We start from the raw sequence: 19,177 nt of genomic DNA on the forward strand, positions 1-19,177 counted from the left end.
AAAAGCCAATTTAGCCTTCAAAATTATACTACTTCTATTTAAGATCTCATTTTTAAATGAAACTAATATTATTTTAATTGATGGCCGTCATATAGTTCACCCTCTCCATAGTGAATTTTTTTATAGTGAATAACGCTATAATGAAGAAAAGTTTAGGTACAGATTTTTTTTATATATAATAAATTGACCCTCAGTATAGTGAATTTCTCACTATAATGAATTTTAATCTCCAGCCCATAGGATTCACTATAGTGAGGGTGAACTGTATAAATCTGATGTGAAAAATGGATAATAGAAAAAGTTGTTGATTAGTGAATATTATTCTGAAACATGTAATTAAAAATTTATTTAAATTATTGATATTTTTTTAATAAAATTATATAAAAAAGTTGAATGTGAAGTTTAGAAGTGTCTGTAAACTAAACATTTTTTGGTTCTGACGCTTACTGTATAATAAGGAATTTACCTTCTCAGCTATTTATCAACAACGCACATATAAACTTTCAACCAAATTTTACAACAATAAAACTATACTAATAGTTGGTTTGTCATGTAAAAATCTTTTTGAAAGAACTAATATTGGCGGAAGGATCTCAGTTTAAAGGTCAAAAAGTCATAGAAAAACCTTATATAGTGAAATATTTAAGGAAGTGAGGTATTTTGATAAAATTAGTGTCATTTGAAAGTTCATATATGATACTTTTAATGTATTGTAAAAAAAGTGATATTTTGTTAAATCTTTGTCCCGTTCGAACTAAATGAAGATAGGCTAATTTATGTAGTACAAAATTTTTAATTAGTGATTGGCACTGCGCTGGAAATGTCCAGTGACTGATATACCAAAAAATCCCTTACTTGGATTAGTACAGCTTCAAATCTGTGCACAATTGGATAATGCAGAAGAATTATTTTCAAAAGTGTTTCTAGTAACAGAGTTACAATGGTTACTTTGGGCATTTGGAAATAATGTAAACAACAAAAGAAAAAAGAATTTAATACCTTTAATTTTAGAACACTTGAAAAATAGAACTCCTTTTTCTAATGAAGCTATGTCAAAAGGAGAATTATTTGCAGTCTGAGACTCTGAGTAGTTATAGAATATATTAATGAAGTCTTTTATATGAAATATTTTGGCATAATAAAGATAACTAAAACACAAAATGGTGTCCAGAAAATACGTTAAATATAATTCCAAAAAGAAACAATATTTACAGAAGCTACAGTTGTCCAATTTGTGTAAAAGCACTTCGCTTATATAAAGCTAATATAAATGAGCTTAACTTTGAGATCGGCTGTCTCGTTATTTACATTTGTCGAGAAAATTAAAAATTTTGTACAATTTAATATAAAATTTTGCTTGTATAACCAATTTTATGAGCTGACAGTTCTGTCGGGTAATGATCAGCCTGTGTAACATTTGAGTTGGCCCTCCCGTTTATTTATCTAACCCCTAGGTATCGCCATAAAATTTTTTCATTCCCACGTGACTTGAGTGGCGCGGTGGCACAATCAGTTTATATTTATTTATTGTTTATTCGTTACAACAAAACTATTTCTCTCTCCCTTTTTTCTTTTTTTTCTCCCCACTTTTTTCACGTTAAAATATTCTTTAAAAAATCTATTAAACAATAAAAAATTTAAATATTTTTGAAAAGCTAGAGTGTAGAATATTGTTATAAAGCTATAGTTAATTTTTATTTACAATAGATGCGTTTTTTTGTAGATTTTGTGAATATTTTGGTTTTAGTGCTTGAAGAAAGTTATTTAACAAGTATGTATATTATTTTTGTAAAAATATTGGTGTTTTTTAAAAGAAATTACTGAGTTGTATTTGTTTTTTATTTTGTAATGTAATTTCAGGACTTTAGTTAAATGTTATAGGTTTAGGTAGCTTAGACTAAGTTGTTTAGCAGGTATGGAACTACTCAAATATAATATTTGCAACAATATGAATATTTTTTGTATGGAAACTACTGTGCCGCACGCGGTTGATTTTTTTCACTTTACAGCGTAATTTTGGTACTTCTGTTATATGAAACAAGCCTTTAGAGATTAAGTAAAGTATTAGCAGGTGTAGGATTACTTAAATATTGATTTTTATTAAATTAGCTTTAATATTTATGGAATAATGTACTTGACTCTAAATACCAATAAATATTTATTTGTTTATTAAAATTAAATTTAATAAAGTGAGAAGAATTATTTTCAAATTTATTTATTGTAAAAGTAATAAAATGATTAATATGTTAGAGGGAAAATATCAGTTTTTCTTTTTTTTTGAATTTTTCAACTTTTTTTTCGATTTTTTTTTTCCTATGATAAACGTAATAATACATGCAAAATAAACATTGCGCCAATTAAAATTCAGACGCCACAAAATCACGTGGGGGTGGAAAAATTTTATGGCGATACTGGGGTAGTTGGTTAATCGCAATCATGTCACGTGATTTGCCCCCGCTTTAGACGACCTCCATATATAGTAAAAATGGAAAACAGGAAGGATGTGACACTGGTGACAAATTTTTAAGGTCATGTGGAAGGTGGAAAATTTTTGTGGCAATACTAAATAAAGTTGATCAATGTTATTTGCTTTTCTTTTATTCCTTCCTTTATTATTACCATAAACTGTAAGCTAAGATAAACTGTAAATTAATAATCTATATAATATAATATATATAATTTAATTGATAAAATTATTTTTACTTTGTTCTTTTTCATCTGGAATTAAAGATGAAATTAAATAATCAGGATTTACATTTTCTTGACTACTAAATAAGCTATCCATTTTTTTTAAATAAGATCATGTTGAAGTTGCTTTACCAGTCACTTCTTTTTTATCATTAGTATATCTTGTTCTATTAAGGTTAAACAGCTTGGCCTTTACTTGTTTTCCCCTTTTAGCATTTGTACAGAACTTTGTCTTATTATTTTTATACAATTCCCAATTTACAGCCAATATGTCAAGAAGTTTATTAATATCAGAATATGTCCAAAGTTCAGTAATACAGCTGGAATCCTCTTCATCATCAATCACATTTATTATTTTATCAATTATTTCATCATCAATTGTTTCATTGGTAGCCTCATCAATTTCTTTAACTTCTTCTAACTCATTAATAAATATATATTTATAGTTATTTGCTTCTTTATTAAAGCAATTTTTTGTGGACTAATTGTTTTGTGATATAACTGACTGAATGTTTAAAATCTGAGTGGTTAATTTTTTTAATTTTTGAAGGTAGTTGGATTGAAGGATAACGTAAAGAATCAATTTGCGTTGCCTGATAAAGCCAATAATTTTGTGAATAGTAATTTACAAAGTGATTAAAATGTAGATTGTTATCACTCATTTTAAATTATGAGAAATAAAAAAAAAAGAAATAAAAATTATTATTTTTATTATTTTCTTTGTTTCAAAAAAAAAATATCTTCCTCCATTTTGCATATTTACAGTAAGACTTTTACTCTACCATCGTACTACCGAAAATCCACTGAATCTTTAATGTTAATCCATAAGCCACATCAACCACTTATTTATATTATTTTTTATTTATTTCCAAAACTAGTACTAAAATGGTAAAGTCAAACAATCACTTTGAAAAGGCCCAATATTTAATTTTGATTAAGTCTAGTTTTGTTTCCTTTACAATGGTACCATCCTAAATGGGTCTGGTTCACATTACCAACAATCATTTTACCAACAATCATTTTACCAACAATCATTTTACCGACAAAATAATAATATAGTACTTACTATGTAATAAAATAAAGTAATATAGAAATAGTTATTTATTTATTTTGTTATTGTTTATTTATTATTGTTTAAAATAAAACTTTATTAGTTTATTATTTATTATTATTAATTGAAATAATATACAGTACATTATTATATTCAATTAGCATTTTGAAATACAGTGTTGATGGTAAAATGAGTGTCGGTAAAATGAGTGTCGGTAAAATGTACCTGTCGGTAGTGTCGGTAAAATGATTGTCGGTAATATGATTGTCGGTAATGTGAACGGCTCCCGTTAAAACATGATTGCTAACTTCAATTTCAAGATTTCCATTTTGACTCATCTTTTTCTAAAATAAAGTCAAGAAAATATGATAATCCAATATCAAGATTCAAGACCAAAATTCAACTCCACATTTTCACTTTCATAATGTTCATTAGTATCATTTAGAGAAATTAAATGGTTAAACGAACAATTTTAAGTTTATCTCAGCACTGCAAACATTTTTTTAAAGCAACACCTTTATCATTTAGAAAATTTTTAACATTAGTGAAATAAGAAAGATAAGAAAAGGGTTTATAGTGACATGTCTGACGAGATATAGAAAGGTAATTAATGTAACCGGATTGTATACAAAAGTAACGTTTCCCTAGATTACTCTCATAGTTCGATATAGTCTTGGGCTCAAAAGTCCATAACAACTTAGAACCAAATAAATTCTCCAAGTTATTACTGAAATCTTTTTAATTTTCAGTATCCAATGGAAAAGTACAAAAAACTTTGCAGTTTCCATATTAAACAATGAACATACACTACATGTTATCATAACACCCAAATACAAACACGTTTTTTTTTAAAAAAAAATTTTTTTATTTCTTTTAGGTTGCTGGACGCCTAGAAACTTGGAAGAACCCGGTAAAGTATATGGAGGTGGGTATGGTGTCTAATTGTGTTAAAGAGACATACTAATATTTCTTTTTTTCATTTTTTTAGGTTACCGGACTAGTACCAGACTCCGAAGAACCCGAGTAAAGTATATGGGAGAGGGTAAGCATTTAGTTATATTAAAGAAACGTATTAACGTTTCTTTTTTTTGATTTTTTACACGATAATTGGAAGGTCCACCTTGAATCCTTGAGACCAGATTATTCATGCCAAATCCTCATGTGAACGGTCGAATATTCCATTCCACTGCCACTCACACGATTAATAACGATATGTTCATCCTCAGACCTCAGTTCCGTCCGGAAAAGTGAAACAAGTACGAAGCCTCTTCTTCAAAGCCGTTCTTCAAAGCCGACAAGGTAAGTTCCTCGCCACTTAATATTAATATTAATTTTTGTATTGACAAGGTTGTTTTCATTTTCTTCAAGGAAATGTCGACCTTCCATAACTTAAGTTTGTCTGTAGCGAAATTATCAAACTCATATGCTTTTTCCTTCTTGATAGCTTTCTTGAGTCTGTTTACAGTAACATTTTCAAGATTATTTCCAAAAACGACTTTAAAGACGTTTCATAAGGGTTTTCGTAACAATAGCGCTTTTATAGGGGATATTTGGGCTCGGATAAAAAAATGTGTTACGTTCCGGAGTGAGAAAAAATGTTTTTATGTCGCACAGGCATTGCATCATTACACGTGACTTTTACGAGGAGGAATTATTTATATTATTTATGAAATAAAACGTTGCCGAAACAACTGATACATCGCGTTATATGATATGATGTGAATAAAAATACTAAGTATATGAGAACATGTACTTGAGTAATGTCGGGAAATAATCATATGTTCTTTTTACGTCTTTAGCAAACCCGTTCCTGTAGAGATCAAAATTGTTGTAACACTTTGTGTTATTTGAGTATGAAAAATCATTACTGTCATCATCATCTTTAAAGCGAAAGCGGAGGGAAACGTTATTTTCCATTTCCTACATAGAAACGTAGTTCAGTGAAAGTGCATGTAAAGAAAGGTCATTATCCCCGTATGATGCCGTGAATACGATTTCTCATACCTTTTCACACGTAGATCTACCCTGCAAGACGCAAAGATAGTTAATTCTTGTAGATCTCGAAATTATAAAGTCCTCAGCCCTTCATAGCATATGGTTTTGTCGTCACTATTTACTTATAGGGAAGGTCCTGTATTGCATCAAAGCATTCTTTCACATTTTTCTCTCATTGTTCGGGGAAAAAAATAGTTCTATTCATCTGTAGCACTAACCTATATTTATTTTGTCGCACAATTTGTGGCACAGGAAAATTTTCCGATCAACACTATCTTATTTCACAATGAATACTAGATGAATTTTATTGCGTCATTAATTGCTATCACTATATTAGTACCCCAAAATATACATAAAAGGTGGCCAAAAAAAAATCATGACTTTCCTTTTAATAGAAATTTTGATAAACTCATTTTTTTTTTTTTACTACGAGTCAATTTAATCAAAAATATTATCTCTTTGAAGACAAACGTCAAACATTTAACGGTTTATCTATCAAGACTTTTTCATTTTTTATCTTTTGATGAGGGTACCATGTCTGAAAGTGTCGCTTCAATAACACCATTTGTCTGCAAATGGTTTGGTTGTCATTCAAAGCGCTTTAGTACTCAGGTGGATCTTGAATATCACGTCTACACTGATCACCAGGATTTAAACAAATTAAAGTAACTATTACTTGAAAAGAGTCTTTTGACTTTTAAACTTTCTAATCTGTTCTTATGCAGAACCCTTTATCGAGGATTACCAATTTATAACTGTCCGTGGGAAGGTTGCAAATATCGATTGAGGGATATTTCTAAATTTAGAGGTATAAAAAATATGCCAAGTACTTCTGACGCTTTAGTAATTATAATAAGCTATTATTGATTTCTTGCAGAACATTTGTTGAAGCACACCCAACAAAGGCCATTTAAGGTAGGTTCATAAACTGGTTTTGCCTGCTACTTTAAAACGATCGTATTGACCTTATTTCTTTCGTGTTTAGTGCCCATTGTGCCCAATTTGCAATGATTCGCGTCAATTTGAAACTCTTGAAGAACTAAATCAACATCTAATTTTAAACCATAATGATAGCGTTGTGGATCATTCAGGCGCAGTCGATAATACGAATCATGAAAAACTGGAAAAAGGTAACGATACTGCTTCTATCTCATAATAAACTATTTTATTGTTTATTGAATCATGTAATCGTACTTATCATGAATTCTCTAAAACGTGTTTTATCTTGTTTTTTTTACGATAAGGAACTATTGCCAAATCCACTGAATATGAAGAAGATTATCTTATATGTAAAGCACTTGCTAAAAATTATGATCGTGAGTCTTATGAAAAACTCTTAGTGCAGTACGGACTTACTGATGTCATTGATTTGGATGATTTTTTTTGAGGCTTCACCTAACTTAAGGATTTGCTCACGGAAAAATTTATCAGATCCTGATTTTATTTTTTTCATAAAAGTGAGATTATAATGAAAGATTTAAATGTAGGTTACTTATATAATTTTTCTTAGCGATAGCTTTTCTATATAATATTTTATTTTGCAAATATATAATTTTTTTTACTATGTATATGGTTACGCTATAAGCATGTCACAACTCACAAGAAATTATGCTACAATTTGCCTTACCATGGTAGCATTTGGGTGACAAATACATTTTTTTAAGTCTCTCTAAATAAAGTATTACTGTACGCGTATAAATACATGGATCCGCCGTATCAAGTTTTATAGACGATTTTTATGCATTTGTCAATTGCTTGTTTGCAATCTTTTGACATTTTAATACTTGCTATGTCCAACCGGTTCAAAGCATTATCTTGCGTTGACCACTTCATTTTATGAACTCTCTCATTCCTCCTTAATTTATAACATCCAATCGCAATTAATTCGTTAAAAGTTATTCCACCTAAAAATTCGCAAACTTTTTCAATTCTTCCACGTGTATTTAGATCGACGCTCCTGTCCATTAACTCTTTGATTGTATTTACTCGATCAACTTCATATAATATTACATTGTAATGATATAAAAAGTGGCTATACCATTGAGAAATTATCTCACACACGTCGTCGATAGCATCCCGAAGATTCTCGTTTCGACACATCATTTCAGTTTCATTTCCTTTAAAAAAATAAAGTCATACAAAAGTATTGAAAGTACTTTGAGTGGATTGAGGAATACTTACCTCTGTTAAGGATGATTATATTACTATAATCATTAACAACCTCATTCCAATTTGCAATTTCACCCCGAGGCTTCTCCTGTATATTTAGTTTGTATAATGTGACTTTATCATCTGGCTGAACTCCGCCTGGATTTACATTCACGTCATTCCAGCATTGGCCGACCTTCTCTAATATTTTTGCTTTTTCCATTCTGTTTATAAATCAGAAAAATCTTTGAAATAAAATTTATTTTTTTTAAATCAATAATAATATATTTTCAGGTGATCGATCTCACGTGACTGTTTCAGCAACACATAAGAAAATTGAAATTATTTTGTCCCGGCAAGTCCAATCACCCACATGTATACCCCGATGCGTGTGAACACACTCCGGTCAGAATTAGTATATTCAAAAGCATCTCGATACCGTGATATGATACCATGTAATTGATTTAGTCCATGATAAGAAAGGGAACGTTTCTATACAGCATATTTCGATCTTCAGATATCTTGATGACCTGCCCTCTCGCATTTGCTCAAAGCCAGAATAACACTATTCTGCCCATTTCCTGAAATCACTTCTTCAGAAATAATCTCTGATTGAAGGAAGGTTTGCTGTCTGTTCTCATCTCAATATCACGCCTGACATTCTCAACAGCAATATCCGCTCTACTTTTCTTCCAACTCCTTGATTCTGCTCTTAAGCTCGGCTCTTAGCTTCGTATTTTGACTTTAACCTCGAAATTCTCGGCCTCAAGCTCAGTGATCTTAAGCCACAAGTCTGGCATTTCTTCTCTGAGCAAGATAATATCCTCGGACTGCATACTCGATAATTAATTTTATGCACTATATATCTGATATTATTATTCAAACTCGAAAAAAAATACGCGCACTTCGTTGCGGACTGTAACCAGATCACTTTTGCCAAAGAAAAAATTTTTTATTAATACAGTGATACATAGTTTGAAACGTATCCCGTTTCTATGTTAATGTTTGCGGAATATTGTACATAAATTATTTTTTCGAACGATACGCTTCTATTCTAACCTTTTTTTACTCTCTGGAGATTCATCCGCACACGCCCTATACTTTATACTCAAAATCTTCTTCATTACGCAATGCTTGATATTCCTCGGATCTTTATCTTCGATGGTATGGGAATTTCACTCGAATGACTAATCTCACTTGGACTGTAAAGAAGAAAATGCCAATCTCTGGCCGAAGTCACGATACCATAGAGTAGTCGAAATCATCCATCTACCCTCTTTCGTTTCCTCTTGTTCGTTTCATACAAGCTTTTGAATTGCTTGATGTTTGGGCGAAGCCTTCGAGTAATCTACGCTGGACCTTGTCTTCTGTAACACAAACAAGGTTCTCTGCCTCCCGGTAGAGTGTATAACATTAGTATATTCTCAGTTGAGCGAAGTAAAAATGCCAAGCGACGGGTCGTCGTCCAAATTTGCCAAGAAAAAATTCACATACCTTGATTTCATAATCAGCTCGTCCGGAACTTTCTTCTCAATTATTTCGAGTTCAGTCCTCATGCTAAATTCCTTCTTCGTGAAGTTCCTGTGATATGAAGTTTTTTTTTTGAAAAATTTGAATTTTATTATCAACATTTATTATCAAGCATTTACTATCAAACATATAACATTTACTATCGGAGGTATGAAGTATGGTGGAGACATATTCATTGCACAGATTCCAAACTATCCACGGCCAATTGTCCGTAATTTTTCATTCGGAATAAAAATATCGTTTATGCAATGTTCGAAATATTTATTACTGTCCTGAATTTCGTGGATCTGAAGGGAAAAATAATGAAATGTTTTGTGCCATTGGAATCAATGCCGTATTTCTCCAACACCTTCAAACTGCGGTAGGTTTAAAATGAACACTTCTTTTTTCCTTGCGAAGTCCGCTAACCACGAACAATTTTCAAATCTTTGTTAAGTCCCAAGTTCTTATGCAAAAAATTGATAAGTTCTATTTTTTATTTCGTCTGCTAACATGAGACAGAGACACTCATTTACAGGTATAATAGCGGAAGTGGAGGTAGGGGCAGGTGTGTTACTTTGACTATTTTTTTTTTCTGAGAAAAAATGTGAAAGTTAGCATACAATCGCTGTAATGTTGTATGATCTATTTTTCTTTTGTAACACAAAAATGGAATGTGGCTCGGCAAAAAAATCTTCCAATCACCGTTGCATAATATAATTGCATTATAGATATTCTAGAGAAGAAAAAAAAATCTTCCGAGGTGATCACTGCTCCGGACTGGCCTTAGAAAAAATATGTTAATGCTACATCACTCACTATCTGAATCTGACCAATCATACCATTCTACCTCAATATTTCGATCAAGCCTTTTCATTACTTTGCTACTAATGTCTCTACAGAGCTCTAAGCCAAGGTATTAGATTAGGACATGAACAAGCAATTTCCACAATAGATTAATTACCAATCTTACACTGACCAAGGTCAAGATGTTTGAATTTTTGGGCAAATACCCAAATCTGTAACATTCCCACAGTTATATATATTGAGATGCTCGAATCTATGACATGATTTTGCTATTACTTTTATGGCAGTATCAGTAATATAATATAACTACATTCATAGGGATCTAATCTTTTCATAGATTTGAATAATTGCAGTAGAATTCGATATGCTTCCATAGTATCTGAATAATGTTCATGTTTTTTACAAATAAATAAAAATTACCCTAACAATTTTAATGTAATTAAGTGTAATGCTACGTTACATATCGGCGGATTTGATTCATAGGTCAAATATGCAAATTTTGTTAAACAAATATAATATATAAGTTAAAAATGGTTGATCTAACGATCCAAAAAAGGGGTATGTAATTTTAAAAATGCGGTTTGCCGCAATCCTAATTTCGGCCAGAATTATGCGTAATTCTGGCTAATTTAATAAATTTGAAATTTATAACATTATAATTAAAACATCGTGCAAATCGGATTCTATTAATTTTATTTTTAAGTAAACATGTTGTTAATAAATACTTTCAACTGTCAAATGGTACACATACATATATCATAGTAAAGTAATCTAAAAAATTTTTATATAAAATATATATAATAATGTAATAAAAAAAAAGGAAATAAAATTTGTGCACACCCGCGCATGTGCGCACCCCTCCATTTTTGGTAATTTTTATATAGTAAATTTGTCGATCATTAATTATCACATGATTTTAGTAAAATCCTAATTTTTTTAAATATTCATGCCGCAACTCTCATGTACATATTATAGAGCCTTAAAAATTTATTTACTATGCGTAATTTTGCCTATTCTACAACTTTACTTAATGAGCCATGAAGGGTTTAGAATGTCATTTTTGACTTTTATATATAATATATCCATGGGGATACGTACATGCGCAGGTGCGCACAAATTTTAAACCCAAAAAAAAATTCATTATTATTTTAATTTTTAAAGAATTGCCACAATTAACTTTGATGTTGTATTATTAAATTTCTCTTTCATCTTCAAAGGATGCAAAAAATGCTTCTTTCTAACAATTAATTGATTAAAATAAAATTATATATACAAAGTATTAATGAATACTATATGATCTGGGCTTTTTAAAGAAATTTGGAGTATTATTTGAAGAAAAATATAATTGACGATTTTCATGTTCCAGAATTTCTAAAATTGCAGATTTTTGCAAATTTTCACATCCTCTGTCCTTTAGTGTATTTTGAAAATAAAGACAAATCTGCATATGATTCTTTTCTTTTCACTGCTGAACACGAAAATGCAATCTATCCAAATGTACGATGAATTTCAAAAAAATTCTGCAACATGATTGACTAATACGATGCATGTAAGTGCGTAATATCCTGAATACGGTATTATTCCTCCTTCCGATAAAACTACTTTTTATTAGTATGACCTATAGAAGGAGCCAAAAATGCATCTAGCCAAACTTGAGCTTTACCATTGGTCGAAATAAAAACTTTCGGTCATGTGACAAATCGGCTGATCTGTCACACATTTCGGCCAAATTTTGGAAATTATTAAAAATCGGCCAAATTTTGACATATATGATTTATAGTCGATTTATTGAATTATTTAATCAAACGTTACGCATTACGCATTACGCGTATTAAAAGTTTAAAAAAGGATCATCCTTTTTTAAACTTTTTTTAATTTTTCTTCCCCTTCCCTTTCCTTTCCTTCGTTCCCTTCCCCTGTTTCCTTTTCTTCCCCTTTCCCTTCCTTCGTTCCTTTCCTTTCTTCCTTCCCTTTTTCTTCCTTCCCTTCCCCCTTTCACTTTTTTTACTTTTTTTTTATAGGTTCAGCTTTCGGGTGGGCTTCTGAAGTACAGAAACTCCAAAAATTCGTAAGTACGAATACTTTGGAGTTTATTTTATTTTTTTTTAATACGAACGGTTACTAACTGTTCTTTTTTCTTTCTTTTTTTTTTAGGTTCGGCCGTTCAGGTGGACTTCTGAAGTACAGAAACTCCAAAAATTCGTAAGTACGAATACTTTGGAGTTTATTTTATTTTTTTAATATGAACGGTTACTAACCGTTCTTTTTTCTTTCTTTTTTTTAGGTTCGGCCGTTCAGATGACTTCCGAAGAATGGAAAAAACCAAGTTTTGTAAGTTCAGAACTTGGTTTATTTTTTTAATATTATGAACGGTTATTAACCGTTCTTTTTCTTTATTTTTTATAGGTTCGGCGTCCGGGTAGAGGGCTTCCGAGTTCGAAGAACGAAAAAAACCAAGATTCGTAAGTATATATGAATCTTGGTTTTAATTTTTTTGTTTTTTTTAATTTTATTAATGAACGGTTACTAATAACCGTTCCTTTCTTTATTTTTTAGGTTCGGGTGGGCTTCCGAAGAACGAAAACCCAAAGATAAAGATTCGTAAGTACGAATCTTTTCTTTATAATTTTTTTTTTGTTTTTTCTTTATTTTTTAGGTTCGGGTGGACTTCTAAAAAACGAAAACCCAAAGGTAAAGATTCGTAAGTACGAATCTTTACTTTATAATTTTTTTTTTTGTTTTTCTTTATTACGAACGGTTACTAAAACCGTTTTTTTCTTTATTTTTTAGGTTCGGGTGGGCTTCTGAAAAACAAAAACCCAAAGGTAAAGATTCGTAAGTACGAATCTTTACTTTTTTTCTTTTTTTTGTTTTTTTCTTTATTACGAACGGTTACTAATAACCGTTCTTTTCTTTATTTTTTTAGGTGCGGTGGGCTTCCAAAAAATGAAAACCCAAAGATAAAGATTTGTAAATACGAATCTTTACTTTATAATTTTTTTTTTGTTTTTTCTTTATTACAAACGGTTACTAATAACTGTTTTTTTCTTTATTTTTTTAGATTCGGGTGGGCTTCCGACGAACGAAAACCCAAAGGTAAAGATTCGTAAATACGAATCTTTACTTTATATTTTTTTTTTAATTTTATTAATGAACGGTTACTAATAACCGTTCTTTTCTTTTTTTATAGGTTCAGGTGGACTTCTGAAGAACGGAAAAAGGAGAACCTTTAAGATTCATAAGTAATATACTTACGAATCTTTTTTTTAATATTATGGAACGGTTACTACCTGTTCTTTTGATTTTTTTTTATAGATTCGGGTGGATTTCCGTCTTTCCAAGGAACGGAAAAAACTAAAGATTCAGTATGAATCTTTATTTTTTTATTTTTGTTTATTATTACGAACGGTTTCTAACCGTTCTTTTTCTTTTTTTTTAGGTTAGTGTCTTCCGAAGAATGGAAAAAACCAAGATTCGTAAGTACGAATCTTGGTTTTATTTTTTATTTTTTTTTATAATATTAATGGACGGTTACTGATAACCGTTCTTATTTTATTTTTTTAGTTCAGTGGGCTTCTGAAGAACAACGGAAAACCAAGATTCGTAAGTAAATACGAATCTTGGTTCTTTTTTTATTTTTTATTTTTATTTTTTATTACTACGAACGGTTTACTAATAACTGTTCTTTTCTTTTTGTAGGTTTTTTGGGATCTTTGAAAAAGTGGGAACCAAGATTCGTAAGTACGAATCTTGGTTTATTTTTTATTTTTTTTAATATTATTATGAACGGTTATTAATAACTGCTCTTTTTTTTCTTTTTATAGGTTTGGTGTCTCGAGTGGATTCCGATAAACAGAAAAAACCAAAGATTCGTAAGTAGAATCTTGGGTTTTTTTGCTTTTTTTTAATATTATGGAACGGTTACTAACCGTTCTTTTCTTTTTTTTATAGTTTTGGTGGGTTTCCAAAAGATCAAGATTCGTAAGTATATACGAATACATGAATTATGTGATTGTGGAATTGTAGATTAGTAATACTTATTTGTAATATGCATTTATAAATAAAGTTGTGATTTTATTGCGAATATCAATTAAAATGAGTTGTGGCTGAATATTAGTAAATAAATTTAGTACAAATTTGCAATATAAATTAAGTAACATTCGGAAAACTATTCACCAAAATTTGCTATCTGAAATTGTTTCGAATGTTAACTGAATTTTGGCTGAAATTTCAAGCCGAACTTTAGGCGAGTGGTAGCGAATTGCAGCCAAAAAATCTGCTAAAGTTCGACCAGCATTAGACCATAAATCAGCCTAAAATTGGCTGGCTGAATTTTGGCCGATTTGGACTATTTTGACCAGTGTACGTTGAAAAATTTTACCTGTAGTTTGCCTGTCTTAAATTAGATAATACAATTCATTAAATTGATCCATAATACATGAATTTGCATAGCTCGTGTTCTTGATTGAAAAATAGCGGTAAGATCCAATTCTCTTAAAATTTTTAACTTATCTAGGCCCATAAGCGAAGTGTGTAATAAATTATTACTATTTCTTCATATCAAAATTGAAATAGTATTTTAAGTCACTTCATTTCCAATAAAATTTTTTCTTTCCAAATTTCTTCATTTACATTTTCATGATAAAGATTAGAGAGCATTAATTCCCATAATTTATCAGTTATTCACAAAAGAATATGCAATTCATCAAACATCCAATTGTATAAAGGTATCATATGAAATAATGGTTCCTTTATATGGCCATTAATTTTATGATAATTTACTTTAATATTATCCATAGATTTGTTTATTTTTTTGGATGTAATATTCATTTCATTTTTACTGCAGTCACACCATAGACAAAAATGGAGTGCATTTGCAGATTTCATTCCTAAACAGATTGCTAAAAATTTTCAATCTGAGCTGAAATACAATTCAACTGACCAATAATATTCACCAATTTGATTAAAACCTCTTTCTTTTAAAATACAGTTAACCCTTGTTATAACGAATCCTAGGGTCCAGACAGGACCTGAAAAACTTCTAATAGGGGTTACCGCCAAACATGATTCGAGGCTATAATTAATTTTCAAAAATGTCACCGCCAAATTAATTAGTAAAAGTCACGTGTTGGTTCGCAACAATAAGAATTTTTTTGTAAAAATCTTTCCTTTCTTGGCCCTATTACTATATTTGAAATAGATACATGTGAGTAAACAGCAAAACAACCAATCATATTATGGTTCGCACTCCTATTTTTTTTTGATTTTTTGGCGGTAACCTTTATATATAGTTTTCCAGGTCCTGTCCAGACCTCAACTTCACTATAAGGTTATAGTGAAGATTTTAAGAGATTTGATTGGTTAATTTATTATAACGAGGGAAATTTATTATAAATGTCTGAAAAATTCACTATATCAAGGGTTTGCTATATCAAGGTTTAACTGTAATTAAATCAGAAATCAAGGGAACCAAAGCATTTTTAAGTGATTTATAGGTTTCAGCATCTGGATATAAGACTATTAGTGTATAATGATTATCAGGTTTTTGCAATCCATCTATATTATTTAAAAGGGCCATTGTCAACATTATGTATTTGACCTTCCATCTAATGTTACAGCTATTATCATAAATTCGAATATGTAACGTTAATTTTTCTGAAATTAAAATTTCCTGTTTAATGTAAAATGGAATAATATAATTTAAAAATGTTTGTTATATGTTGTTGTCTATCTTTTCCTACTGATTCCAACATGTTAACGACAATGGTATTATCTATAATATCTGGTTTTCTATAATTGATACAAAATCAGTTAGTTGTAGCAAATCAACAAGTATTAATGGAATCATTTTTTTCATTTTACTATTTATTTTTTGTCAAATATTATATACATTTTCTTCACATGGAATATTTGGTTCAATTTTTGCTATAGATCGATATGCTTCTCTAGAAATATGTCTCTTATCCAATGATTTAACTACTTCTTCAATTCTTTTTGTTTTTCAACTTTATCTAATTACCCAAAATTAACACTATATATATCATCATTGCAAGTTTGAAATGTTACTTGCTTAAGTTTTATTTTGTCTGTCTTATGAAATGTATTTTCTTTTTCTGATTCAACAATATTTAATATACGTTGTGATTAGAGATGTGCCGTGTTATATAATAAAATGTTATATAACATATATAACGGTTATATAACGGTTATATAACCAAGAGGTATTTTAAGGTATATAATTATTTTGTATAATATCTTACTATCTAATAATTATGAAAGAATAAAATATATATTATTAGATTTGTCTTATTAAGATGAATTAAATGGCAACAATTTTATACCTCTAATATCAATATAAAATAAGTTATTATAATTTAAAAATTTTAAAACATTTAAAGATATCTTAAAATTTATTAGTACTAGAAGTATAAAATAATTACATTTAATGTATATTTGTGAATTAAATCTAATGTGATGTGTTTTAGATTTTTATAATTATTAGATGTCAAAATATATATCAAATAAACTTATTATTTAAAAAAATTGTTTTTTGCAATTATCTTGTTATTTACTAATCCTATTTCAATGACCTTTTTTTTGTTTTGAAGGGGGCATTAAGAGCTATAAAATAAAAAAAAGATTTTTAAAATCTGATCACTAAATCATAAGATAATATCTTAAATTGATTTTTTTAATATTAACTTTCATTTTATATAATAATTTAATGCTAATATCTCGTGATTTACAAATCCTATTTCAATGATCTTTTTTTACCTCTAAGAGTGCATTGAGAGCTATAAAATAAAAAAAAGATCTTTAAAATCTGATCATTAGATCACAAGATAATATCTTAAATTGATTTTTTTTTATTAATTTTTATTTTATATAATAAATTAATGCTGATCTTAAATGTATCACCACTTAAATTTGGAAATTGATTATCAAATGCTTTAACTTAATATAAAATTAAACTTTTACACAAATTTTCCATATATATATATGTGCATTTTTTTTACCCACGGCTTGTAAAAAAATTTTTTTTTATTTTTTTTTTAATTTTTTTATAAAATTTTTATTATGACACGTACTCTTGACCCTGTTTGGATTATTTTAAAAAATCAACTGAAAGAAAAACAGATCAAGCTGGAACAAAGCAGCATTATACAGCAACATGTAATTTTTGTGATACTATAATAACTGGACAACCTAAAAGAATGAAAATTCATTTAAATAAAAATTGTCTAAATGTACTACCACTTAAAATTAAAAATCAATATAAAAATAAAGACAAAGAACAAGAATCTTCTGATGTTGATAATGATAATACTGAAGATAATGTTAGTAATGAAAAAGAAGAAATTGATACTGCAATTGCACGTGCATTTTACGTTAGTGGAATTTCATTAGCAACTATTGAAAATCCTTTTATTATTCAAGCATTACATAAAATTAATCCAGAATATTATCCTCCTTCACAAAAATCATTGTCAACAACTTTACTTGAGAAAGAATATAAACAAGTTTCTGCTGATATGAAAAAACAAATAAAAAATTCTAATTATATTTGTCTTACAAGCGATGATTGGACAAATATACATCAACAACTTATAATTAATTTTATGATTACTACACTACAACCAATTTTCTGGAAAGCATTAGAATCTAAAGAAAATTCACATACTGGTAAATATATTGCTGAGCAGTTTGATATTATTATTAAAGAAATTGGTATATCAAAAATTGCAGCAGTAATTACTGATAATGTAAGTAATATGAAAAAAGCACATAGTATTCTTCAAAAAGATTATCCAAATATAATATTTTTAGGTAATAATTTTTATTTAATTTAATTTTTTAAAATTATTTCTAAAATTTTTTAATTTTTTTTTAAGGTTGTTTTGCACATAATATCAATCTTCTTATTAAATCCGTTATTGAATTGACTTTAATTAAAGAAATTACACCAGTACAGGAAATTATCAAGTTTTTTAAAAGGCATCATATTGAAAATACTTGTTTAAAACGATTGCAAATTGAAAAAATAGGAAAAACAATTAAATTTAATTTGCCAGTAATTACAAGATGAGGTTTACATCACATTTGTTTACAATCTTTTCTTGCTAATAAAAAAGCATTACAGGTAAAATCTATATATTATTTTTAAAAAATTTGAAAGTTTAAAAATTATTTATTTATTATATATTTATATCCCTATAAAAAATATATATACAGTTAGTATACTGTATTTTCGTATTTTGCGAACAGTATATTTATAGTATTATTACCATATAATTACAGTATTTTCACATACTGTATATATTCGGTATTCTGCATACTGTATCATATATACGGTTTGCATACAGTATATTTTTTTAGTTTTACCCGTATGTTTTATACTTGTAAACAGTAGAAAAACTGTATGTTTTATACCAATAAACAGTATATTGTTTTATATTTTATATTGCGAACAGTATACTTTTTCAGGATAAACCGTATATTTTATATTGATAACACAGGTCGAAAAGTGAAAAATCAGGCATCAATCAGGCACCGATTGGTGCCTGATTTTTTACTTTTTGACCTGTGTAAACAGTACTTTTTTCCAGTTTAAACTGCATATTTTGTACTGATAAATAGTATATATTATTCAATTAAATCGTATATTTTATATTTGCAAACAGAATTTAAAATGCATTTATAATCAATAAAATTTTTATTAAATAATATTAAATATACAAATATTTTTTATAAATAACACTAGTCGAAATAGGAATATTCAACCTCTAAAAAATTCAGCCTAAATTCGGCCAATTTTAAAAAAAATCGACCTAAATTAGTAATGATATACAATTCAATTTATATTCGACTCTGATTCGATCCTGCAGAATGATGGTCGAAATGCGTATAATAAAATTAAACTATATTCAACCTAACAGAATAATGGTCGAACTATAACTTTTTTTTACAAAAAATATAAAA

At 28.8% G+C, this 19,177-nt stretch overlaps 3 protein-coding genes across 3 annotated transcripts; 1 reads left to right on the plus strand and 2 right to left on the minus strand.

The window, feature by feature from the left end:
* Positions 1–2,800: 2,800 nt before the first annotated feature.
* Positions 2,801–3,350, minus strand: OCT59_014964 (uncharacterized protein; the record flags this gene model as incomplete). Its single annotated transcript, XM_066150352.1, has 2 exons — positions 2,801–3,105; positions 3,191–3,350. 2 exons carry the CDS (start codon positions 3,348–3,350, stop codon positions 2,801–2,803), a joined length of 465 nt encoding a protein of 154 aa, XP_066002527.1.
* A 634-nt stretch (positions 3,351–3,984) lies between these two features.
* Positions 3,985–5,253, plus strand: OCT59_014965 (uncharacterized protein; the record flags this gene model as incomplete). Its single annotated transcript, XM_066150353.1, has 7 exons — positions 3,985–3,994; positions 4,175–4,196; positions 4,285–4,342; positions 4,617–4,649; positions 4,728–4,762; positions 4,973–5,038; positions 5,184–5,253. The coding sequence occupies 7 exons, from the start codon at positions 3,985–3,987 to the stop codon at positions 5,251–5,253; spliced, it is 294 nt and encodes a 97-aa protein (XP_066002528.1).
* A 1,985-nt stretch (positions 5,254–7,238) lies between these two features.
* Positions 7,239–10,699, minus strand: OCT59_014966 (uncharacterized protein). Its single transcript, XM_025322935.2, has 3 exons — positions 9,553–10,699; positions 7,916–9,463; positions 7,239–7,851 (listed from the first exon to the last, which is right to left on the minus strand). Exons 2-3 carry the CDS (start codon positions 8,103–8,105, stop codon positions 7,451–7,453), a joined length of 591 nt encoding a protein of 196 aa, XP_025164952.1. The 5' UTR covers positions 8,106–9,463; positions 9,553–10,699; the 3' UTR covers positions 7,239–7,450.
* Between the last annotated feature and the right edge of the window lie 8,478 nt (positions 10,700–19,177).

This window comes from Rhizophagus irregularis, chromosome 22, assembly GCF_026210795.1.
Source record: "Rhizophagus irregularis chromosome 22, complete sequence".
In the NCBI taxonomy this organism is placed as follows: domain Eukaryota; kingdom Fungi; phylum Glomeromycota; class Glomeromycetes; order Glomerales; family Glomeraceae; genus Rhizophagus; species Rhizophagus irregularis.

Excerpts from the sequence above, each read along its gene's own strand:
- OCT59_014966 (XM_025322935.2), bottom strand. The coding sequence starts at position 8,105 with ATGGAAAAAGCAAAAATATTAGAGAAGGTCGGCCAATGCTGGAATGAC. Across the intron at positions 7,852-7,915 it reads TATAATCATCCTTAACAGAG|GAAATGAAACTGAAATGATG; the intron begins GTAAGTATTCCT and ends ATTTTTTTAAAG.